Raw genomic sequence first — 12,871 nt, 5'->3', positions numbered from 1 at the left:
AGACATATGCCTAAAATGCAAGCACCAAAAGCACCGCATAGGTGGAGGGACGTACAGCTTCACATCACATCTGTAGCACATAACCTTGACCTTCTCTGGAAGGGTATCCCCCTCGAAAGCCAGAATGAAGGCACCAGAATCAGTGCTGTTGTCTCTGCGACCCTTTCGCACACGTCGAACAAAATGAACACTCCGCTCCAGATTAGCCTGGAGTTCCTCATCAGTTTACAGGATGAGGTCCCTATGGAAAATTACTCCCTGGACCATATTCAGAGACTGGTGAGGAGTGATACACACCGGAACATTGCCAAGACTATCACAGGCATGAAGACCTGCAGATTGGGTGGCAGAAGACTCTTTGCTCAACAGGGAGCCCAATCGCATCTCACTAAGAGACTCCACTTTACCAAACTTGTCCTCGATATTTCCCACGAAAAACAATGGCTTTGTGGTGATGAATTTGTCCTCAACCGTCCTAGTACAGATAAAGTAACGGGAAAAGGGTTTCATCCCAAGACGGCGAGCCTGGCCCTCCTCCCATGGTGTAGTCAAGGAGGGGAAGGTTGCCGGATCATATGAAGCAGCATTTAATGATAATTCAGCATTCGAAGAGACGGCTGTTTGAGAATGGCCAGATTTTTGCAGCTCGATACACTTCATGCACTAAGCATCTGCCATGATACCACCCACTCCGATCAGGGGCTCTCCCCACGAATTCCACCCACCCACAGCGAGGGCCATCCGGCACAGTGGCCGTTGCAGGGAGTTCTGATGCTCCAACAAGATAAGCAACCACTCCCTGGAATACATGGGGAGGGAACAGCTCAGGTATCAGTAGTGTGATCCCTGTGTTGTCAGGGGGCTTAGCCATATGGGTAAATAACAGCCCCACCACATGGACTGGCTACACGTGCTGGTGACCTAGAAGAGTGGAAGGGGGCTACAGTGGGGAAGGGAGAGGGGAAGGAAGGGGGGAGAGGAATCCACACCGTAGATGCTAGAGAGGGAGTTCTTCCCCATATGGCTCACACTAAAAACAGGAAATTTTGAAGTGGAGGTCAAACCTCAAGTGGGGATCTAAAAGCCAAAAGGGTGAAAGAACAGGCAAGAGAAACAAAATTGCAACCAATACAGGTAACCAGATGGATAGCCTGGTCGACATAAATCAAAACACCGAGAGAGGGGAAGGTGGCAACGTGGAAGAAGCGAGGATAAGGAGAGAGGGGGCAGGTTGAAGGAATTGCAGCCAGGGGGCGAAGAATGGGCCGTAACAGCTCAGAGCCCCATGTGCAACATGCACGAACTCACAAAAGAACCATGAGCCCCGCCAGGGGGGAACTGTCTACAGAAACAAACTGATGTTGAGTGTATGGAAAGCAAGAGGGACATTGTTATAGTCAGGAGGTTTCATGATGATACATTTCAAGAAGTAATTTTGAAGAATGCCATCAGATAAAGCCAATTGTTATCAAGGATTACGGGATACGGGAGAGCTCAATAGCACTGACTCCCAGTTGCAGTGACAGCAAATGACTAGAAACAAACTGAAAAAATATTATCAGAGTGTGTTTTGCGATTCACTGCATGTTTCAATGCACACATTCTGCACAAAAAATATGGCAGTGAAAAAAGCAGATTGGAATTCATTATTAATCTTGGGGAATATCTGTCCGAATCCTCTCCACAACAAGGGTTACCAATTGGACATGCATCTCAATCACCAAAAGTGAACAGTCTTGCAGCCAGGCATTTTCTAGAGGTTTTGCCATGCACAATGATGGAAAGACCAACAAGGATGTATGTAGTATGCATTAAGAGTCCTACGTGCAACACCACATTTTAAAATATTTCACACAGAAAACAATCTGTAGTAACGCAAAAAATGAAATTTAATTTCTCTTTTTCATTCCATAGCACTTCAACCTAACTGTCTTCTGTACTGGTCCAAAAACTAAAATGAAGAAAGAAATGTTTCAATGACTGGTCAAGACACATGGCACTAGCCAGTGCTAGCAGAAATTGCCAACTGAGGCAGAGGAGCATGCTTGAAAAATGTCCACTTACGGGATTAAGCTGATGTGCTCTAATTAGATGGGTTATATTATAAATAAAAGTATTGAAGCTGGTAATTACTTATGCCTCCACAGCCCCCCACCACATACCATTCTGAACTCTTGTTGCACAACAACCACTAGTAGGGTGAGGCTGCGTATTGCTAATACCTAAGTGTGTGAAACTTCTGTGTCCTTTTGCCGTTGCTGTTTCTTACTTCATTATTCAAGCTGATGTGTTCTGATTATGTGGGTTGTGTTATAAATAAAAGTAGTGACAGTGACAAATATTTATGCCCCACAATCCCCAGCTACTTACGAATGCCATTGTTAAACTGCAACACATGATTAAATGTAACAATTTGAGGAATAGCTGACATGATAGTCATCAACAGACACATAAAGAAAACTGAGAATGTTTCTAGCTTTTGAAAGATTCATTCTTCAGAGTCAATGGAATATAAACATTTCAAAACTGTGACATAGTCCCAGCCGACTAAATTGTGCTGAAACTCTGTGTGTGTGTGTGTGTGTGTGTGTGTGTGTGTGTGTGTGTGTGAGTGAAACCTGCATCAAGACTGGGAGGAGGATTACTTGTGTACTCAAAGAACAAATATGAGGTCCCTAGTTCAAGTCTCCATCTGGCACACAGTTATAATGTGCCAGGAAGTTTCATATCATTGCACACTTCACTGCAGAGTTAAAATTTAATTCCGGAAATTTTTTAATTTCACAGGTTGCACACAAAATTTTTTTTAAAGTCTTGTTGGTACACATGATCCTGGTGTATGCTGCCATTTTCAGCTGTTTTGAATATTTAGTTTATTGCTGACAGTCTGAAAGGTTATGTATATTTACAAGTGTTCAGCGAATTTTTACCTTTGTAAAAGATGGATCAAAGAATTTGCTCTAAATTTTGATTGAAAATGGAATAAAGTACAATATTGCATGCGTAGTGTTGCCTGTGGCTTTTGGCAAATCTGCTATGAGTATGACAAGAATTTAAGAGTGATATAAACATTTCAAATGGAGTCAAGAAGATGAGCACAACGACCACCCTGGACATCCTACTACATCAATTACCGATGACAATGTGAAAGGTGTAAAGAAAACGGTTTTGGGAAAATTGCCGAATCACCATTAGAGAGGTTTCTGATGATGTCACCCTATCCTCTGGCTCTTGCCAAGCAATGTTTTGGGGAGTTTTGGGTACGAAACGTAGTAGCAAGTTTGTTCCTAAATTGTTGAATTTCAACCAAAAATGATGTTGCATAGACATTGTTCAGGAATTCCTGAATGAAGTCAACAATGATCCAGAACTTCTAGAGAAGCTTGTAACAGGTGACAAAACATGAGTACATGGGTATGACGTTGAAACCAAGGCCCAATTGCCCCAGCGGAAACTGCCTGAAGAACCAAGACCGAAAAAATTTCAACAAGTTCGATCTAATGTGAAAGTTCTTCTTACTGTTTTCTTCAATTACAATGGGATGGTACATTATGAGTTCCTGACCTAAGGCTGTACTGTCAATAAGGAATACTACCTAAAAGTTATGCGCCGTTAAGGAATACTACCTAAAAGTTATGCGCCGTTTGCATGAACCAATCTGAAGAAAATGACAAGAATTGTGGGAAAAACCACTCATGGAAATCGCATCATGCCAGAGCTCCCGTTCACACCTCAATACTTATTTAGGATTTTTTGGGGAAAAAAACAAAACCATTATGTTGCCTCAGGCACTGCATTCATCGGACATGACCCTCTGCGACCTCTTTCTATGCCCAGGGCTGAAGGGAACCATGAAAGGGCGTTAGTTTGCCACCAATGATGATGTAAAAACAGGATCACTAGTGGAGCTGAACATCATGATGAAAAGTGTGTTCCAGAAGTGCTTCCAAGACTGGAAAAACTGCTGGCACATGTGCATTATATCTGAGGGGAATTACTTTGAAGGGGACAAAGTTGTTGTTGATGAATAAAAAAATATTCTTTAAGAAAAACAAAAATTCTCATTACTTTTTTATCACACGTTTATGCATTGTATTGACAATCATTTGTCTTTTAAGTTACTGTCACCTTAAATTGAGATCTCCCAAACTTACAGTACAAGAATGGTCAAAAAATTACATATAGAAATTAATTATCAGGACATCCAATGTTTTGGACAGAAAAGTGATATATTATTTCAAAATTTTTAAATTTGTTTATACTGTTTTTGTTAAACTTGTTATCTACAATTGGTTCAATTCTAAAAATGTGTTGGACAAAATTACACCATATAACTTGTTTCATTATTTCAATAAATTTGTAGCCAACAGTACTTAAAACCTTTCATCACCCAGAATGAACAAACAAGATCAGAAACCAAAAATTAAAAATCAAACTTTGTTATTGTTGTTAAGATCTTCAGTCTAGAGACTGATTTGACGCAGCTCTCCATGCATCAAACTTTCCAATACAAAATTAATGACCCTATAAACAGAAAACAAAAGATGATGATAATCTACACATTTCAGCCAATAGCCTACGGGCTATGGGAGCAGTCTAGAAAAAATTTAAGGTCTGTTTATATGCCAGCATCGATCTACTTCCATTATTAGTAGCAGTAACTCAATTTACTTTTAGTACAACTATGTCTGCTTCCACCGATATATCTGACCAAATCAGTGGAATTTCCAAATAGTTTCCAAAGCAAAACACAATCTGAATATCATACGCTCCATGCTACTTGTATTTTCTAAATCAACTAACCCACTATACAACATTAAAAGTAGTACTGCATTAAAAATACTACTGCCTAACATTGCGTAATATTTATGTAAACAAGCCTATGCTGTTCACGTAAACAGTGGCCCCAGGAGAGGATCATAATGATACAGATGATGCAGGCAAAGGTGACAGTCGATTCTGATATGTCACGACTGCTACAAGCAGCAGTCTCAACAAATACACCAAGTCTCTTGACAACTTTTCCATGCCGGAAACAAGTTTCAAATGCCCTGTTTATAGAATTCTATAGGCTGGATGCATAGCCAGAAACATATGAATCTAGCATCTGACCAGTTGTCGAAAACTTTAATCATTGAGGGGAACAAATGGAAATACAACGGTACAAAATTGAGCGAATGTCCAATCAAGCTGCGCAACTATTGCACAAATGGAAGCTGCAACATGAAGTCAGTCAACAATCTGAACGTTCCCTGTCTGAACACCAGCATGTTTCAGGACTTCTGTGTGCTATGTGAGAGGCAGTCAAAGAGCCAATAACAACCATCTGGCCAAGGTGAATCACTTGCCTTTTGTTCATTAGACAATGTTTTCTGATGCAATACGACTGTTGAGAACTTCATCTATAGGCAGCTATTGCTGGAGCCCACGGCATATTGTAAACACCACCTCTTCATAAAGAAAATCATGAGATGGGAAATATGCTGTGCGTCAGTTACTCTCTGTGATAAATGAATGAAAACAGTTAATCTCTAAATTATGTTAATGAGTGGAAAAGCTGACGTGATATGCCTGTTTATAATGAATAATGCAGAGTCACTTTTAGTCATTTTGCTACTGAAGTCATCTTTCCTGTGTGGGGGTGTAATACAGGGAAATTATTTGTTTCCATACAAAATGCTCACAATAATTTCTATACTGCCTCTTTTGAATGTGTTCATTTACCATGCATGCTAAAATAGGTTAACGTGAGTAGATGCTACAGGCTATTCCATTCAGCTGAATCCTACCTCATAGAGGGAGGTGTTCATGAGCTGTGCATAGTGTGGTTGTGCATTATATTGAAAGAATAACCCATAACCGATACGTCTATTTTAAGCCTTGACAGTATGCCGGAGGATGCTTTCATCAGGACAGCAATGAATGATATACAACATCCTTAAATGATAAGCTGGCTGGCTGGCCACTGTTTCTGCTCAACCTTTGAAACTGCATGCCTGAGACACGAACTGGTACCTGGTCCTATAAGCTCTCTTCCACGACGATTCTCAGGCAGCGAATAAATCCCCCCCCCCCCCCCAATACCACTGACCCTGGTTCTATTCCAGTAGTTCCCCCTGTCCCACCTTTCTTGCACTACCCCCCCCCCCCAATACCACTGACCCTGGTTCTATTCCAGTAGTTCCCTTTCCCACCCTTCTTGCACTAAAGTGCTGCGGACTTGTAAGGGATGCCTAGAGAACAACTTGCTCATGTGGAGTGGTTTGTGAACAGTGGAGAGTCATTCACTAGGGTTGTTGAGTGTGGACGACCAGTATTAGGCATATCTTCAATGTGGTGCATCACGTGATAACAGCTGAATGTTCACATCAGGTAGCTGTGATGTGTGACAATCTGGAGCGACAACTTACGTTATCAAACCTTCTTGCTGTAAAGTGACAATACACACATTATAGATTACATTAGATTAGATGCATTTTTTGTTCCGATAGACACATAGGGAAGAGTTACTCCAGGATGTAAAACATGTCAGAAAACACAAATACACAATAAATGTTTACAAAGACAAATGGATATACTAATATACCTTCCACAGATACCAAGTGAAATGGTACTCACTGGTGTGAAATAAGTCAAAAAATCTTAAGGTTGTTTTCATCTAAAAGGAAACAACAAACTTTTCAAAAAACATATAAATATTCAATACACTGAAGTGCAAGTGATAATTCTTAGGCTATTGTAGCCCTGTATCATTAAAAACAGAAAAATCATTTTATATTGTAAATGGATAGATAATAAATCTACTTGCCAAGCAGCAGCAGGGAAACACATACACAAAAGGGTTTAACTTTTATAAGCTTTCGGAGCCAGCGGCTCTTTCTTCTGGCAGAAGATTTGAAGGGGAAGGGAGCTGAAGGAGAAGGACTGGAGACGTTTAGGGAAAGGGGTACAGATCAGAAAAGTCACCCATAACATCGGTCAGGGGAAGCTTACCAGACAAGATGAGAAGGAAAGACTTTATACTTACAAATTGTTACTTCACCTTAGAGGGGCAGACATAAAAACAGATCAGGGGTACGGCCATGGGAATCAGGATGGCTCCTTCCTATGCCAACCTTTTCATGGGTTGCTTGGAGGAGCTTTCCTAGGATCCATAAGCCTTCAGCCCCAGATCTGGTTCAGATACCTTGATGACATCTTTGCCGTATGGACTCATGGTGAGGCTGACCTGTTAACATTCCTGGAACGTCTAAATACATTCACCCAATTAAATTTCACGTGGTCCTATTCTGAATCCCATGCCACTTTCCTTGATGTTGATCTCATCCTCACCGAGGGCCAGCTACACACTTCCAACCACATCAAACTCACTAACAAACAACAGTACTTACATTTTGACAGTTGCCATCCTTTTCACATCAAATGCTCCTCCCATACTGTCTTGACATTTGAGGCAAACGGATTTGTTCAGATGCAGACTCTTTACAGTAATACACCACCACTCTCACTTCAGCCTTCACTGGACATAATTATCCCAACAGGCTAGTTCAAAAGCAGATTTCCTGGGCCATCATATCCAATCCTGGTACTGTTGATCCCTCCAAAAACCAACTTACGAACACACCACTTGTCACCTAGTATTATCCTGGTCTCGAACATATTAACCAGGAACTTCAACAAAGCCATGACTTCCTAAAATCATGCCCTGAAATGAGATCCATTCTGTATGAGATTTTGCCCAGCACACCTAGAACAGCTTTTCATCGCCCTCCCAATCACCACAATATCCTTGTCAGACCCTATGATCCTTCTGCACCGATCTCCCTACCCTATGGCTCCTACACCTGTGACCATCCCTACTGCAAGACTTGCCTTATGCACCTTCCTACCATCACCTATTCCAACCCTGTAACTGGCAGAACATGTACTATCAAGGGGAGAGCCACCTGTGAGACAACACGTGTCATATACCAGCTGATATGTAAACACTGTTTGGCCTTTTATGTTAGCATGACTAGCACCTAGTTATCAGCCAGGAGAGACAATATCCTGTTGCAGAGCATACTGTACAACATGACAGTCATGGTCTTGGTGCCTGTTTCACCACATGTACCATCTACATTGTTCCCCCACACACCAGTTTCTCAGAACTCCACAAGTGGGAACTAGCACTACAACATGCCCTTGGTTCTCACCACCACCTGGCCTTAGTTTATGTTAATTTCTTCTGTCTCAGCATTTATTCATAGTAACTACTCCTTTCTCCACTCCATTTTAGTTTTCTACATCTTTCATTTTCTATTTTTTACCATACCCCCTCCCACCTCTTGTTACTTACAATGCACATAGCTTTTCACTCTTATAAACTTGTGCACGATATTTCAGTAGAAATCTCTGTTGTGCATATTACCCTGTCTTCCATCTTTAAGCTCTCAGGTTTTCAAATCTTGTCTGGTGCAGTTCCCAACAATTGGTCTTTCCTTCTCATCCCACCTGGTAAGTCATCCCTGACCCGGGCTTCTGGGTAACTTCTTTGAACTGTATCCCTTTCCCTAAACCTCTCCAGTCCTTTTCCTTCACCCCTCTTCCTCCCCCTTAAACTCTTCTCCCAGAAGATGGAGCCACTGGCTCCAAAAGCTTGTATAACTTGAACCTTTTTGTGTGTGTTCCCCTCCCACCACCCGGTGAATAGATTTTTTATATATCCATTTACATTATGTTATCAATAACTGAATATTTTCATTGTCATAGAAAAATCATTTTACAACAATTATTTACAATGAGTGCATTACTGTGCTAAATTTGAACAGAAGTCAGATTGTACATAATACTTGTATCAGTAAATATTATTAGTAACACATACACATCAGTTCATCCTATTAAGAAAGTCATCAGTGGAAATGACTCTTCAAGGCACACTGAAGGACTGAACAGTCTACACAAGCCATATTGCCTCATTCACTATAGGCGAGACAGTTGACTCTGCACTGAAAATTTAAGTTCATCCCTCCTCCTCCCCCCCCCCTTTTTTTTAACTGTTCAGATCTTCAAAATAAGATGCTTTACATCTTGTTCTGTGCACTTCTGTGGCACCTTTAGTATCCAGATGTATTTCTGTAGTTACTAGTGACCAGCATGCTTCCTCGTCATGTCAACTCTTATGGCTGATCACTGCTGATAGACTGTCACCTCAACAAAAAAGGGTCATGGCTAATCACATAAAGTCTGGCTGGCCCCTCCTACCAACACACGAAATACAAAAATTTACAGCTGGCCACCAAACAATGGACCAAACATATCATGGCCAAATAGACAAAAGACAAAGAACACATCAAATTTTACAATTCTTATGTATTATTGTAACACACATTTATTTAAAATAGGAATTTAAAAACCCCTCTTCCTCTGTGTGAGTTTAGAAACAATTTTTAAGCACATATATTATTCTATAAAACTTTTTGTAGGCTATTCTCTAGTCATCATTTAATCTGTCATTGTCAATAATATTGTCTTCATAAGAATTCTAAGTATCAAAAGCTTTCCAAACCAAAAAAGTTTAATTCTGAGAGCTCTGTTCAGCTATGTATATTTTAAACCAAGATGCCCAATTGAAATTAACTTCGTTTCTTGCTTTTCTTTCAGACCATGTAGGGTTTGTTATTCAATTTGTCTGTTTGCTTGAAACACATTTAGCTGAAAACTCTCAGACATACAGTTTTTGAATATGAGGCTGATAAGGGAGGCCTATATGAGGGACACCCAATATGCATACTCTTGACATTCAGAACACACTGTGCTCCCATCCATTTCCCAGTGCAACATTACAGATTACTAATTCTAAATGTTTACATAATTCTTTTGTGGCATTCTCCTTATACTGATGTGTTAGAGGAAGAGACAGCCTATTCATTGATCACTGTCTTTCAAACTTGTGCTTTTTGAAGAATGTGGGTACATAATAAGCTAATATTTCTTCCAAGTAGAATGAAGCATTCCCCTCTTGATTAACATCATATATGAATACTTAAATAAGTATAATTAATAGTGAAGCATATAAGTAGCTGTGTCTCCATTCCATGCCTCTACCCACACACTTGGTTTTTTTTTCCTTTTCTTGGCACTAATATCAATGAAACACAAGCAATGAATTTTGCACTACCAATGAGACTCATCGTCATTTTCATCAAGATTGATGGTGGAAGTTTGTAAGTCATCGCTTGTGTTTTGTAGATCTCAGCATGAAGAAGAAAAAACAAAGGTGTGGATTGAGGTATGGAACAGAGAAGCAACTGTTTGTATGTTACATTATCAATTAAAGCCCAATACTTACAAGGCTACGAAACAACAATTGTTACTTCCTCAATGGAACCAGCCCTGCACAAGCAGATTTAAGAAACCTATTAAATAAACTACAATGTGATGGCATTTTTGTATCTACAGGGTTGTCTTAAGCAATGCTCAGTTATGTAACAGGTACATATAGTTTCAGACACCAAACAATCTACATGTGAACATTCTGTCAATTATTATTTCACAGAAAAGCTACATACTTATTCCATACATCATTTATGGGCTAAAATGTAACTTTCTGGACCTATAACATAAATTCTCAGAAATAAACAACATTTCAAACAGTGTCACTGTTTAGAGTGTATCACCCGAAGCCTTCAGATTATGTATACCACATTCAAAGTAAATGTGTAAAATTAATGGGTATTTCATTTTTGGTGCTAATCACGTGTGCAACTAATTTGACTATATATTTTGCCACGAGCAATATTTAGTGTAACTGTATTGTTGGTTCGCATCAAATAAAATCTGATCTGTTGTAGCTAGGCACGAATTTATCCTAAGTGGACTTTGAACAAACAATTATCACTGCCTTTTTTACAATTTCATTTAAATGTGATATCCACCAAATGCAAGCTGAGGTCATATACGAACAAAGTAATATTCTATAAATGCTATAATTAACTGTGAATTTAGAGTTTTGCTTTCGAGTGTGGTGATATTAAAATGGCATTAGAGCGACCGTATTCGGGAATATAATGTACATAATTATTGACTATAAAGTGTGTTGACAGCCTGTTTCACTAGGGCGATGATCTCGCAAACAGCTGACAAATTACTTTAAAACTCTCGACGTATGACCATATTTTCGAACTTATCGCAATTTTACACTGCACGGATTATAAAACTCAGTTTTGTTTCATTTACAACTAGGACACCTACCACAACAAAAGAAGGCATACATTACAGAACCTTACCGCAACTGGTAGCAATGAATGGATTTTCTTCTGATAATTGTGTTTTTCATCAAATATATCAACTTTAAGGCCATCTGCTTTACCACAAAGTCGGCACAAATTCGGATCAATTTCCGGTTCCAAAACCATCATTTCCTCTCTTATTTCACTCCATGAAAACTTAGACGCCCGTCTACCGCGGGTGTTTGGTGAATACCACAGACAAACTTTATTGGCGCGTACCTTCCTTCCTATACGACTTCTACACTTTCTCTATACATTATTAGCGAGAAAATTTAGGAGGTCGTAACCAATTTAGAGACGGTAATGTACTTTATTTTAGCTTGTTATGGCCTATGAAAAATCTTGTGGTTCTTAGTACCGAATAGGGAAATGTTGGCAGAATGTAAAGCACCATTATATTGCATTTCTAACGTTAATATATTTTCACGGTGTCTTTTAACGAATGGTCAAAGAACTGATCAAGAAATAAACCATATCAACAATGCACTCGTATTTTAAGGGGCCTGCACACGTTCGGAATTTATTGACAATACTATACTGAAGCGACCTCACACCATCAATAACATTGACAAAAATTGTCAATGGACGACGCGGTATTACAAGGCCACGATGTCGAACACCCAAAAGAAAGCGTGTGTTGCAATTATATTAGCTATAACTTGCAACAACAGAAGACAGAGTAAAAGAGGAAATGGATCCGACAATGGCTGAAAAAAGGAGCGATTAGCCACGTATTAATTTACTGACAATCAGAACCATATATCCTAAAGATTTCACACTTTTTCCGACGAGTCCTGGTCCGTATCGGCTCAACAAGTTATTAATTTTGAAACGAGATAAAACAGGGAAGCAAGATACGTAAATGAGAGACGCAATCGCAGTCAACGAGAGATTAGGAGTATATGTGATATTTCTGGCGAACGTTCTGATCATTCGAATGCTCGAAGTCTTGTTCTACGTCAGGAAACACAATTACTATAATTCTATTAAATTTGTGAAATAATTATACCCGACTAGCAAAAATATTTTCTGACAACAGGCGTAAAACATATTTTTTTTACATTTTGTAATAATTTGGTGAAATTGAAGTGTATCTCGCACACCTCATACTAGTAATTGCAGATATATGATGTACTTTTCGAAGCGGAAGCGTTGTTCCAAACTGCTGTGTAATTCTGTCCTAATGTAAGCAGTGTCATAGAGACCCCTCCGTTCACCATCCGAAAGTGGTATGTGCTATGATTTGCCTCTCGTAGGTCTATTAAATTTGTTTTATGTTAAAAGACCACTTGAAAAATTGAATCTGATGTATGATATGAACAAAGGCGAACTGAAAACAAAAGGCGCACACTAAAACGCCTCGTGACTGATACACGAAGCTGTCAACATCACAATGGAGAATATTGTCAAACCGTCAATACTTGACCTCACGCATTCAGTATGTATTGACAGTACAGAGAATATTTTGAATGCCACCAATACTGCTTGTTCATATTTCTAGTACTAACGGTACATCAACATGCCCCCTTTAGTGCGACCTTTAGACGTTCAATATATTCACGCTTTGACATTATTATTAAACAGTGAGCTCAATACTAAAC

General features: G+C 39.5%; 1 protein-coding gene across 1 annotated transcript in view; it reads right to left on the bottom strand.

Annotated features, from left to right (window-relative positions):
• LOC126235904 (uncharacterized) overlaps nucleotides 1-11,731 on the bottom strand; it is a 97,361-nt gene extending 85,630 nt beyond the window's left edge. The window contains exon 1 of the mRNA XM_049944851.1: nucleotides 11,268-11,731. Coding sequence (XP_049800808.1) covers nucleotides 11,268-11,399 — 132 coding nt within the window. The 5' untranslated portion in view covers nucleotides 11,400-11,731. The remainder of the gene's footprint in view (nucleotides 1-11,267) is intronic.
• Nucleotides 11,732-12,871: the final 1,140 nt, after the last annotated feature.

The sequence above is a fragment of the Schistocerca nitens genome, chromosome 2 (assembly GCF_023898315.1).
Source record: "Schistocerca nitens isolate TAMUIC-IGC-003100 chromosome 2, iqSchNite1.1, whole genome shotgun sequence".
Classification (NCBI taxonomy): domain Eukaryota; kingdom Metazoa; phylum Arthropoda; class Insecta; order Orthoptera; family Acrididae; genus Schistocerca; species Schistocerca nitens.
The sequence above is the reverse complement of the archived record's forward strand: the minus strand, read 5'-3'. Positions and strand labels throughout refer to the sequence as shown.